At 56.2% G+C, this 11,121-nt stretch overlaps 5 protein-coding genes across 5 annotated transcripts; 1 reads left to right on the top strand and 4 right to left on the bottom strand.

Annotated features, from left to right (window-relative positions):
- Positions 1-255: 255 nt before the first annotated feature.
- SDRG_10754 (hypothetical protein) lies at positions 256-2,001 on the bottom strand (the record flags this gene model as incomplete). Its single annotated transcript, XM_008616761.1, has 7 exons — positions 256-647; positions 691-961; positions 1,004-1,119; positions 1,163-1,461; positions 1,502-1,688; positions 1,740-1,870; positions 1,919-2,001. Coding segments are annotated over 7 exons (1,424 nt in total), but the record flags the coding sequence as incomplete, so codon positions are not given.
- Positions 2,002-2,474: 473 nt separating this feature from the next.
- Positions 2,475-4,465, bottom strand: SDRG_10753 (hypothetical protein). The gene is made up of 7 exons (XM_008616760.1): positions 4,127-4,465; positions 3,942-4,072; positions 3,692-3,878; positions 3,348-3,646; positions 3,179-3,294; positions 2,860-3,130; positions 2,475-2,815 (listed from the first exon to the last, which is right to left on the bottom strand). Exons 1-7 carry the CDS (start codon positions 4,283-4,285, stop codon positions 2,497-2,499), a joined length of 1,482 nt encoding a protein of 493 aa, XP_008614982.1. The 5' UTR covers positions 4,286-4,465; the 3' UTR covers positions 2,475-2,496.
- A 147-nt stretch (positions 4,466-4,612) lies between these two features.
- On the bottom strand, positions 4,613-5,143 carry SDRG_10752 (hypothetical protein; the record flags this gene model as incomplete). The annotated part of the gene is made up of 5 exons (XM_008616759.1): positions 4,613-4,632; positions 4,690-4,756; positions 4,809-4,899; positions 4,946-5,002; positions 5,061-5,143. The coding sequence occupies 5 exons, from the start codon at positions 5,141-5,143 to the stop codon at positions 4,613-4,615; spliced, it is 318 nt and encodes a 105-aa protein (XP_008614981.1).
- Positions 5,144-7,084: 1,941 nt separating this feature from the next.
- SDRG_10751 (hypothetical protein) lies at positions 7,085-8,167 on the bottom strand. The gene is made up of 8 exons (XM_008616758.1): positions 8,088-8,167; positions 7,981-8,037; positions 7,860-7,927; positions 7,676-7,813; positions 7,574-7,630; positions 7,438-7,522; positions 7,325-7,391; positions 7,085-7,276 (listed from the first exon to the last, which is right to left on the bottom strand). The coding sequence occupies exons 1-8, from the start codon at positions 8,151-8,153 to the stop codon at positions 7,176-7,178; spliced, it is 639 nt and encodes a 212-aa protein (XP_008614980.1). The 5' UTR covers positions 8,154-8,167; the 3' UTR covers positions 7,085-7,175.
- Positions 8,168-9,423: 1,256 nt separating this feature from the next.
- Positions 9,424-10,978, top strand: SDRG_10750 (hypothetical protein; the record flags this gene model as incomplete). Its single annotated transcript, XM_008616757.1, has 10 exons — positions 9,424-9,489; positions 9,538-9,638; positions 9,688-9,826; positions 9,869-9,966; positions 10,016-10,202; positions 10,246-10,363; positions 10,411-10,583; positions 10,637-10,689; positions 10,738-10,840; positions 10,883-10,978. The coding sequence occupies 10 exons, from the start codon at positions 9,424-9,426 to the stop codon at positions 10,976-10,978; spliced, it is 1,134 nt and encodes a 377-aa protein (XP_008614979.1).
- Between the last annotated feature and the right edge of the window lie 143 nt (positions 10,979-11,121).

The raw sequence follows: 11,121 nt of genomic DNA, 5'->3' as shown, positions 1-11,121 counted from the left end.
ATGTCTCGCCATCCAAAACAGCACCTCGTGCTGCCACGTCATGGATGACCACTTCAACCGTCCGGATGCCTCATCGACCATACAAAACAAAAGATCGCAGTATCCGGTCGCCACGTGGCAGCCAGCGACGACAGGGTGGCGAGCGTCCAGCGTGCCTGCCTCCCATATCACGCGTTGGCTTCTTTTTCAAACTGCACCTGCGTGCACGAGACACGATGGGCGCAAACTTATCCACATCTCAACATCAAACGAATCTCAACATCAAACGAATCTCAACATCAAACGACATCGAATCTCAAAATCTGGCGATTTACGACACAATGACGTAGCGCGACCGTTCCTCAAGCGTTTGGACTTGCTTCTTCTCAATCACGCCGTCAATGTTGGCGAACCGCAGGAGTAGCAAGCTCGAGGCGCCAGCAAAGGCAAAGCCGATGCCCATACCCATCCAAAGCCCTTGGAGGCCATAAGCGTTCGTGAACGCGAGTAGATAGGCCACCGGAAGGCCAATGCCCATGTAAGCGACACAGTTGATGACGGCGCCGTAATTCTGGAGCCCGTAGCCTCGCAATACGCCTTGCATGGTCTGGTTGACGCCTTGGGGTACTTGGAAGAGCACGAGCACGACCGCGACGCTCGCGACCAAGCTACAACTCTGCGTCAGCACCATCTTGAGGTATTCGAACGTACGCAGACACGTCACGATCGTTTGTAAAGAGGTTTGGGATCACCCAGCGCGTCGCAAGCAAAAGCGATGCAAAGCAAAGAGCCAGCACTGCGGCGGTCGCGAGGGCAGCACTCGTGGCAGCGCGCGCTCGCGGAACGTCGTCACCGCCAATCGCGTTGCCGACGCGCACCGTCGCCGAGACGTTGAGTCCGTAGTAGATCCAGTCGACGACGGAAAAGATGTTGACGGTCACGGCGTTGGCGCCAATCGCGACCACGGCATTGGGTAGCACCCCTAAGCTCTCGTACTGGGACCTGGGAGAACGCGCGCCTGTACCTGCAAAGAGGGCGAGGATCTCAAAGCTGCACCACTCGAACATCATCATGAGCATGCCTGGCGTGCCCACGACGAGAAACTCGCCAACGCCGCGTACGGCAGCGCGGCCATGGAGCCTAGTACACGATGTTTCATTGCTTGATGGAGTAGGGACTCTACCCTGGCCAAAAATCGCATGCGCCGGGTGTCACATGAAAGTACGGGAGCAAGCTGAGCGGCAGCGACATCATGGCGCTCGCGCGGCCGATGGCGGCGCCGAGGTATCCCACCGATGTATGGTACACCAAGAGGTAGCCGACAACCGCGTTGACGGCATTGGCGAGCAGCGTGCTGTAGAGCATCGGCCAGGCAATGTTTTGCGCTTGCAGTGCGCGCTTGAGGAGCTCGTAGGCGTACAAAAAGGGAAGGCCGAAGACAAGGCACGTCGAGTATGGGCCTGCGAGCGCGGCCACATTTGTCTAACCAAGTACTTAGCGCAATAAGAAAATGAAGGCGTACGGGCTGGTCGAGGGCGAGAAGCACGTGAGTGGAGCTGAGGTTGAGCACGGCAATGGGTACGCAGACAATAAAGAGCACGAGGCTACCAGTTTGCAGCAGGATGCCGATGCGCTTGACGTTGCCCGCGCCAAAAGCTTGGGACGCCAGCGTGTCCATGGCGCTCGCAAGTCCGAGGCCGATGCTGTACCTGGCGAGCAGGATGAGAACGGGGGTGCATCGGACAGAAAAAGCGACGCACCCCGTGACGTTGAAGAACATGTCGCTGAGCGAGGCGGCCGCGAGGTACTCTTTGGCGTCCGGGTGGTTGATGTGACCGACAAAGATGAGACTCAGCACACCTGGAAGGTACCCGAGGATGAACGTTGCCATCTATGCAAGGGTCGATGTGCTTTGGATGGAGCTCTGTACATCACGTACGACGGGCACCGCCAAGCGCAGGAGCTGCGTCGCTTCCTCGCGCCACAGCGGTCGAGATGTCTCGGGCGGCGCTTGGTCCATTGAATTCGAATAGGAAAATGCGCCAGTGCATCGCGCCCGTCACGTGAGTGGCCAGTGCGAATCTCATCCATGCTCACGCCATTTCCGAGCCTCGTCCAACTCTGCCCAGTTCCTACCCTGCTTGATATAGCTCGTGTTGCCGCAAGAACGCAGCCTCTCGATTCAAGGTGTATGACCGAGGCCTATTGAATGCAGTGCGTGAGCATCTGTACAGTGCTGGTATGCCTTCAGTGCATCTTGGATGAACGGTGCTGCCGCTGTCGCATGGTTGAATTGCTTCCGCCGAATGCTAGCATATACGCATACACGTACGTACATATTGCACTAGAGTTGCCTGAAAGATGCAATATTGCGCGGTTGCAAGCAGTCCCAACTCGGTAGAAGCGCTCGGTAGATACCATCGGGCAACGGTGGCTCCCGTCGCACTCGAATGATAGGGTCCCGCCAACTGCAACTACCTGCTCGAATCCAAACGCAGTAATCGAAAAGACAATAAGTTATGAGCGCGCCGTCTTGGCAACCGCGACCGCTTTGTCGCTAATGCGGTCGATGCTCGCGCACTTGAGAAGCCCGAGTCCGATCGTGGCGGCTGTCAGAAAGGCAAACACCATGCCGATCCAGAGGCCCGGGAGATCGAGCTGCCACGGAAAGGCCAGTGCATACCCAAGCGGTAGGCCCACGATGAGGTACGCGACAAAGTTGATGGCGGCGCCTTTTCCCTGAAGCCCGCACCCGCGCAAGATACCCTGTGTTGTCTGGTTGATGGCTTGGGGCAGCTGAAAGGCGACGACGACAAGACCCACTTCGGACGCCAACCTATGCAAAATGATACAACACGATTTCCTCAGGACGCTACGTACGAGGCAATCGCGCTATCTCGGGTAAAGACGCGTGGGTACGTATGCCGTGCGAAGTACAAGAGACCCATGAGCAGCGTTGCAAAGCAGGCGGCGGCGACCAGTACAGCTTTGAGCGCGATTTTGGCGCGCATTGGGTCGTTGGAGCCAATGGCGTTGCCGACGCGCACAGTCGCCGAGACGGCAATGCCGTAGTAGAGCCAGTCCAAGACGGCATATACGTTGATTGTGATGGCGTTGGCACCGATGGACACGATCGGGTTGGGCAAGAGACCTACACATAATTGCGTTGGCCAGCTAGCGCTAATCCACGGCATCGCACCGGAGAGAATCGCAATGAACTCGAAGCTGCACCACTCGAACATCATCATGAGCATGCCAGGCGCGCCGTAGACGAGGAATTCGCCGACGCCGGCGGCCGCGCACCGCCAGTTCCACCTACACCCGTGAGATTGTTCAATTGAGCTGCGAATTGCAAAACGTGGGCGTACCCCGGCCAGAAGGCCCGCGCGTTTGGATGCCACCAATAGTAAACACCGAGGCACAGCGGCTGCGCAATGTTGGCAGCCGACCGACCGATCGCCGCGCCGAGAAAACCGTAAGCCGAGTGGTGCACGAGTACGTAGCCGACGACAGCGTTGACGGCATTGCCCACGAGCGTGGAATAGACCATGGGGAGCGCCACGTTTTGTGCTTGGAGCGTCTTCTTCAAAAGCTCGTAGATAAAGGCGAATGGCAAGCCGAGGACGAGCCAGCGGGCATACGCGCCGGCAAGGACCGCGACGCCTTCCTACGACGCGCGTTACGTTGGCCAATCCAATGTCATCCACGGTACTGGCTGATGCAGCGCAAGAAGAAGATCCGTTGCGAAGAGGTGGAGGAGCAAGATCGGGAAGAAGAGGACACTGAGCACGAGAAGACCCGACTGCAAGACGACGCCGATGCGCAGAAGGTTGCCAGCACCGTACGCTTGCGAGCAGAGCGTGTCCATAGCGCTGGCCAAGCCGAGACCGATGCTGTACCTACATCCATTGCGCGTTTTCTGAGCAAACGAATCGAGAGCGCTCGAGTCCTCGTCGTCGTACCCCGTCACGTTGAAGTACATGTCGGCAAGCGACGCGGCGCCGAGGACGAGCTGGACGTCGGCAGCATCGCTGTGGCCAACGATGATCAAACTCACGACGCCAGGGAGAAAGCCCAAGACGTATGTGAGCATCTACGGCGCCGGCGCATGAGCACAGATCCCATGATGCGATGGAGTTGGACGTACGACAGGCGGTGCCAAGTAGCACAGGTGCTGCATCTCGTCCCAAAAGACATTGTCTGCCTCGGGTGTTGCAAGCTCAATGGCGACGGCCGCTTCGCACGGGCTGTGATCGCCGACCTGGCCGTACCGAGGCGACCCGCGCTGGAGGCTTGGAAGCACCATTCCTTTGAAATTGCAAGTGACATGCCAAACTAATGGCCGCCACCCACGCCAGCCGCTTGCAACAAGCCAATGCTGCGCGCCGCTGTACGTGGCGCAGAGTGGTGTCGCGCCATGTGGTACCAGCAGCCGGCAACGCGTCCACCACAAGCTTTGGCGCCAAATCTAAAAATAGAAAAACGCAAAGTGCAATTTCAACGAAACTCAATAACAACTCACTTAAAACGCAACGAAACTAGAGAAAGCAAAGACAATTGGACCCATGGATGGACCCTCGGACGCGCAAAAAACAATGGAAGAAAGTGGACGAGGGGTGCATGTGGCGGCACCTTAGAACGAACGGCGGCGGCCTAGTGCAGAGAACCACGTCCGTACAGTATACATGTAGACAAATCTGGTATATGTACCGGGCGACATGCAGCAGCGCAGCTTGAGTTTCTTGCACTGTTTCTTGAGCAGTGCGACAGTGCGCGTCTACATAACCACGGGTCGTTTCCTTCCTGCGACCATAGGAGCAATGGTGTACCGGCATGTAGATCTCGATAATGTCGACCCAGCGCACACCTGGAGTCAAGACGAGCTGCTGGAGCATCGCAGACTCATCGCCCGTAAACTCGCTACGAGGATCAGTTGCCTTCCATATCACCATAAGCAATCGCGTACCCCCAGTTGATGTCTGGACGCAAGTAGCCAACCCAGCGATCGCGGCACTTTTTCGGACTAGTTGCACGACATTTGCAGCAGTGAGTGTATGTATGCTCGTTGATACCGACTATACCTGCGAGGCGGCAGGAGAGGGCACGCCGCCGCCACGTTGTCCGCGACCACCTTCCAGTTGCTCCCGAAAAGCGCAACCGCCATTGTCAAGGCTTCGCTTTCTTCCGCATGCCACTGGCCTTTGCCGGAGCTACAAGCGGCTAGCTGCAAAATGGGTCGAGTAGCATCGTACGAGAGTCCGAGCCAGCGCTGGTAGCATTGGCTGGGGGACCGATTTGCAACGCCCCGGGCAATCGACTAGAGAAGAGGTGAGGATTGCGAAGAGACTTGTTTGGTGAACCGTCCAGTGGCCCGGCCCAAAGGCGACGACGCAGATAGTGAGATCGGCATCCTGCGCCAATTGATAAGGGCCTCTGGGTCACAGCGTCGCTTCATACTTCATGCTTCGACCACGTGTTCCTTGGCCTGGGGGATCGTGGCGAGCTCATGCGTTGGACGCTAAATGCAAAATGATGCTTGGGTGTTAGCTTGACTTGAATGCCAACGAGTAGTATATGCCGTGAAGAACGTTCGAAATCACATGCCGTCGAATGATTCCAGTTGCCCTCAACTGTTACCGTCGAATTGTAGGGTTGAAATCGCTTCATTTGGCTCGACAGCGGCCAATGACGAGCTTGCTGTGTGAAAAATGGCCCTATCAGCGCCTCGAACAAAACAATTATCACCGACTTGCCTTTCGAACTGCAACGTTGTCGTGCTCTGGCGCAAGCCAAAAGATACCATAACATGGATGGCCACGAACTGCATGAAGACTGATCTATAGTAGGGTTGGTACAACCGCTTGACGTCAACAGTCGATTGTTCAGAACTTTGCTGCAAATTTTTATAATCACAATCTCACGCGGTGCCTGCGACGCAGTTGCCCCCATCGCGGACGGCAAAAATCATAGTGTTCGTAGCGAAAACAATCTCGCGATGGGGTACTCGTGCAGAGTATGATGGCCTCTATGGCGCCAAAGGACAGGAGGGTTGTGCACGAAGAATCTGTGCTTCGAGTCTCCAGCCATAAAATCATGTTATGGCCCTCGTATTTTGCGTGCAATTACATGCAGGATGTGAAGAAATCACTACGCCTTATATGCGTGCTACATACCCAATACGTTTTTATTGGCATAGTATCCGCTACCGTGTGGAATTACTTGGCTGGGAGTGCTCATGCCTGATGACGTGGCACCACCAGCAGTGACATCAAGTATCAAGGTATCAGTTCCACGCGCCAGGCGGTATTTGTAAAATCGAGCAGCAACTGCGCCCAGATTGCAGGAGAGGTCTTGATACAATGTGGCCAGGAGTATAAGACACAATCGACCCGAGTGCGCTGCAGGACGCACTTGAAGCCTGTCGCCAAGAGATATTTTGCTGCTTCCGATGTGAGGCTGGGATTTTTATTCTCCACCGACGCATTTCCATATCGGGGTACTAGTACGTCGGAAGCTCGCAGTAGTATCATGTTTGCTACAATGTACTGTGGTCACGGGCTTGAGCGACAGGGCCTCATATCACTACTACGGCTCCCTCCAATGCACGGTCCATTGTCGACCAGATCGGCGCGGCCAAATGAAACCATGCCATATGCTGCTGCATCGTAGGAGGGTAGGAGGACATGGTAGGATTTCTTGCCCGCGCTTGCGTTGCGAAGAGATCGCCACCGACCATACGAGCCGCCATGCACAGCACATACAGGTGTCAGAGTTGTCTTGTTGTCTTGTTCACGGTGCGCATGTCTGTGTTCGCAGGTGCTGGCTGCGCGGTTCGAAAGCCGGTGGGCTTTGGACTCGGTTATCGATGTCGTCGACACAACGTCGTGTGCATCGTTCACGACGTGCGATCGAACGTCCAGGCGTCGCGCTTGTTGCTAGCCAAGGTGCAAACGAGTTGGATTATGTACCTTGCCCAGTACTGCGTTGGGCTGGCCTATGCCTGTTCCTTCTAGAACCTCTATTCCAATTCTCTACCGACACGTTGGAGCTCCAAATGCAGTACTTGTACGATGTTGGAGGAGACGAAGATTCTAGAACTGGGGTCTTACGATGCACGTCAAATTTCATTCACATAGTTAAAAAAGGCCACAAAACACATAAATCCAGAAATTCATACATATTGCTCGAGCCCAAGCTCACTTGAACTCGACAAAGTCGCCGTCGAGGAACTGCATGTGGAACCAGTCGTCGTCCAAGAACGACGGTGTGTGGTGGGTCGACTCGCGCTGGGGACGACCTATTGCGCAACTCTCAGATCGATGAGTGCTGCAGGATTCACACATACCCGGTGACATGAGGCGGTCCCAGCGAAGCTTTCGACACTCCTCCTTGATAAGCCGCGCCGGACGACCCTGGTCCACCGCATCAGCTTTGTAGCTATAGAAGATGCACACGTACGGGCAAATGGCGCGCGAGACTGGCCCAACTCTTTGAAATCGGAAGCAACTCGGCAATCTTGGCGATTTCCTCGGGTGCAAACGGTCTAAACCACCAGTGAGCTGGTATACGAGGCGAAAATCTCAGGCGTGCGTACGCTGTGCGGATGTCGGGGCTTAGGTAGTTGCACCACCGGTCGCGGCATGCCTTGGCACTGGGCTCGAAATGGGAAATTGGTGTTTCAAGCATGCAGCCGTACCTGCGGTGGCACGACGGGAGGTAGGCTTCCATCCACTGGGCGACTTCGTCCCAGTTCTCGCACGACGTTGATGGCCACATGATGAGGTAGAGCATGTCGTCTTCGACGCGCTTCCAGTGCCCTTGGGGGCGACCTTGGCTACACGACGCGCTTGAGACCCTTCGCGTGGAGGCGGGATGGCTACCTGAGGCTCCGCGTCCAGCGCTGCTGGCACTGCTGTCGCGAGCGCGTTTTCATCGCACGCGCCACGTCCTAGTCGACGCCGCCATGAGGATCTTGAGATCTCACGTCGGAGGATCGCGCACCATCCACGACACGGGCGCGCCTTGGTAACGCTCAATGAGTTGTCGCAAGAGCTCATCCTACGACCGCAACGTTGGAGACCGAGTGCGCTGGTGCGCCTCGTACGCACCTCTTCGGTGGTCCAGCGGCCAGTCGAGTACATTGTCTTGGTTGTGGGCAATTCAGAAATGAACATTTGGCGTCGCAGCGCCGTACAGCAAGATGCTCCCATACCTAGTATCTTGGCGAATTCGTGCATATGGCAGCGCCATGGTAGGATTTCCATGCTTTCTTCGCCGGGTAATCTCGTCCCTATCACGCTCTTTGGTCGCAATCACATGCCTCGGTTCCGCATGGAGCCCGTCGTGCAACCACTTCGATCTGCCACGCGCTAGAGCTACACACTCAACGGCAGCGTTGCCTCACACGTGCGCGTCCTGCAAGGTGAATGGACTCACGTGTCCACTGACGGCCAGCCTTGTCACGTGACGGACTCATCGCTCTCAGCCTCTATGAGCCACACGTCGTCCGTCACCCTTCTCGAAGGCAACGTGTCTCAGATTCTCATCATTGATAACATTCTAGTTAAACTGGAACGGTGCACCTTCATTATGCGCTGACACTTGGAGAATCGACGTGCGATAGAGTGAGAATACACCAGCGCGAAGAGGGCAAAGCAAGCCAGATACATTGGTTGAGCCTGGAAAGCATGTGCTCGAGCTTTGAAGTGAGAGGTCGAGCTCTCAAATTGTAGGTCCAACGACGGCCAGACTGACCGAGATTCTCCAATTTTAATGTAAAAGGGTGCAGGGGAGATTGCGTGAGTAGTACCTTCATCTATGGGCATGGGCGAGAACGGTGCGCTAGGTTCAGGCAGCCCAAAATGCACCAGCACAGCAGTGCAGGTGCGAAATTCGAGCGCGGGATCGCTGGCACAGCATGGGATTCCGGGGTGCGTCGTTGATTTCGCAAATATTTGCGTGATATGGGCACGACCCGCGACGCTGTAGGATGGTGAGTCAACAAGCAGCTCCGTAAGCTTTGCGCCCACATCTAATCCCAGTGTACAACACTAGTCAAAACGTTGCACTCGAGCGTTCGCTTTCTCTCTGAGTGCGCAGTGACGGGCCGCGAATTCATGTCATCCGTAGCCTTGCAAGCATCTGTGTCGCCTTGATCTGATACATTTCGTGTCACCTTGCGCAGTAAGTTGTCTGTAGTGAGGAGTATCTTGTCGAAGTCGTCGGAAAATGCGGTTTAGTGCCGCACGGGTGGGATCGAACCCCCGCCCTCCTCTGCAGGCAAGTGGCAAACACGATCGAAAGCACCATTTCTTTCACATACAAATCCCAAGTCTTCTATTGTGCAAAATAAATGGGGTACCTACATTCCGCGCATACACTCCGGGAACGCAGAACGGCAGCCGCAGTTTCCAGCCCCCTCCCGCCGCCCGAGCCGACTGCAGGATGGCCATGTACAACACCAACGTCGTCGCCCTTGAGCGCATCATGGGATCACTTCGCTCCTACACGGTACTCGATGCTTGCGCCCCAAGAAAACCTCTGACGGCGCACCGCTAGGACGCGACGCGGGTCCGCCAGGACGTCGAGACGCTCCTCCGCCAAATCCCGTCCCTCGCCCCGCAGAGTGGCGTCTACACGCACAACAATGGCACAACGAGGTAGCGTATGCGAGCGCAGATGGGCCCTTGGCCTACATGTTTGCTCTAGCACCATGCTAAGCCTCTCGGGCACGATCCCGATCTACTACAATGGCAACCAGTACAACATCCCCGTTGAGATTTGGATGCCGGAAGCGTACCCGTTCGCCGCGCCGACGTGCTACGTGCGCCCAACAGCCGATATGATGGTAGGCGAGTGAAGTGCGTTGTCGACCGCTGACCATGCGTAGATTCGGCCGGGCCACCCGCACGTGGACCAGAACGGTCTGATTTTGCTGCCGTACTCGACGCACTGGGACAGCGACCATAGCCTCGTGGAGCTCATTGGGTGCGATACGATTGCGCAAGCTCTACTAGCACTGATGGCGTCCATGTAGGTACCAGTGCTCGGTGTTTGGGACGCAGCCGCCCGTCTACAAGCGCCCGGCCAACCAGCCTGCGCCGCAGCCAACGTACACGCCTTCGTACACCAACCCGTACGAGCAGTCCATGTCGTCGTCGTCGGCCCAGTACCCGTACCAGCAGCAGCAGCCGGCCCAGTACACGAGCCCGAGCTTCAACCAAGTTTACTTTTTTGCTTTGTGGCATCATTTCTGAATCGTTTTAGCCCTCGTACGCTGCGTACTCGTCGCCGATGCCGGCGCCGGACCCGTCGATCAAGCTCAAGGCGGAAGCGACCGAGAAGCTGCAGCATGAAATGCAAAAACTCTACAAGCGCATTCGAGGTTCGGTCCATGTTTGCTGTGATCGTAGACGCCTCACGACGACTTAGAGGAAATCGACACGCAGTTTGAAACGCAGCGCGACGTTGCGCACGGCCAAGACGTCTTGGTGCAAGGCGAACAGTCGCTTCAGCAGCTCAAGCACGAGCTCGACCAAACCCTCGTGCACATCCAGGACACGGACGTCCAAGTCACCAAGTGGCTCTCCGAGCAGGAAAATCAAGTCGGTGCATGGCTCTGGAAATCCTAGCACACACTCAAACTCCGATTGTGTAGCAAGAGATGGACGTCGATGAAGTGCTCGTGCCGGCCGATGCACTCTCGCAGCAGTACGCTAATCAATACCCTATCCCTCCGAGTACTATGGACTGGTACAGGCAACTGGACGCGTACGCCGACCAACAAGCAATCGAAGACGCACTCTACTTTATGGACCGCGCGCTTGCCAACGGCGAGATCGAGCTCAGTGTCTTCTTGAAGGTCGACCTTTCGCTAGTGTTGTCTCGAGCTCATGGCACGTAGGAAGTGCGCAAGATGGCGCGCAAGCAGTTCATGTGTGTCGCGCTCATGCAAAAGGTGCACGACACGCAGCACGCGATCGCCGCGGGTCGCCGTTAGTCGCAGCAGTTAGTGATAACACACTCCAAGAGTATTGTCCTGCGACGCGCGGTGGACAAGCGATTATGGGGTTGGCGGCGTGCCATCATAGTGTTGAGTGATGGTCTTCTGGCTCGAATGGACATGCATTCCTGTGATCACGA

The sequence above is a fragment of the Saprolegnia diclina genome (assembly GCF_000281045.1).
Source record: "Saprolegnia diclina VS20 unplaced genomic scaffold supercont1.37, whole genome shotgun sequence".
Lineage (NCBI taxonomy): Eukaryota > Oomycota > Saprolegniomycetes > Saprolegniales > Saprolegniaceae > Saprolegnia > Saprolegnia diclina.
This window is presented reverse-complemented; position numbering and strand designations above follow the sequence as displayed.

Bases quoted from the DNA above. Each gene is read 5' to 3' on its own strand.
- SDRG_10753 (XM_008616760.1), bottom strand. From the start codon at position 4,285: ATGGTGCTTCCAAGCCTCCAGCGCGGGTCGCCTCGGTACGGCCAGGTC. The intron at 3,879-3,941 runs GTACGACGACGA...CAATGGATGTAG, and splicing joins ATGTACTTCAACGTGACGGG to GTACAGCATCGGTCTCGGCT. The intron at 3,131-3,178 runs GTGCGATGCCGT...AATTATGTGTAG, and splicing joins GTTCATTGCGATTCTCTCCG to GTCTCTTGCCCAACCCGATC.
- SDRG_10751 (XM_008616758.1), bottom strand. From the start codon at position 8,153: ATGTTCATTTCTGAATTGCCCACAACCAAGACAATGTACTCGACTGGC. The intron at 8,038-8,087 runs GTGCGTACGAGG...TTGCGGTCGTAG, and splicing joins GCCGCTGGACCACCGAAGAG to GATGAGCTCTTGCGACAACT. The intron at 7,523-7,573 runs GTACGCACGCCT...CTGGTGGTTTAG, and splicing joins AGCCCCGACATCCGCACAGC to ACCGTTTGCACCCGAGGAAA.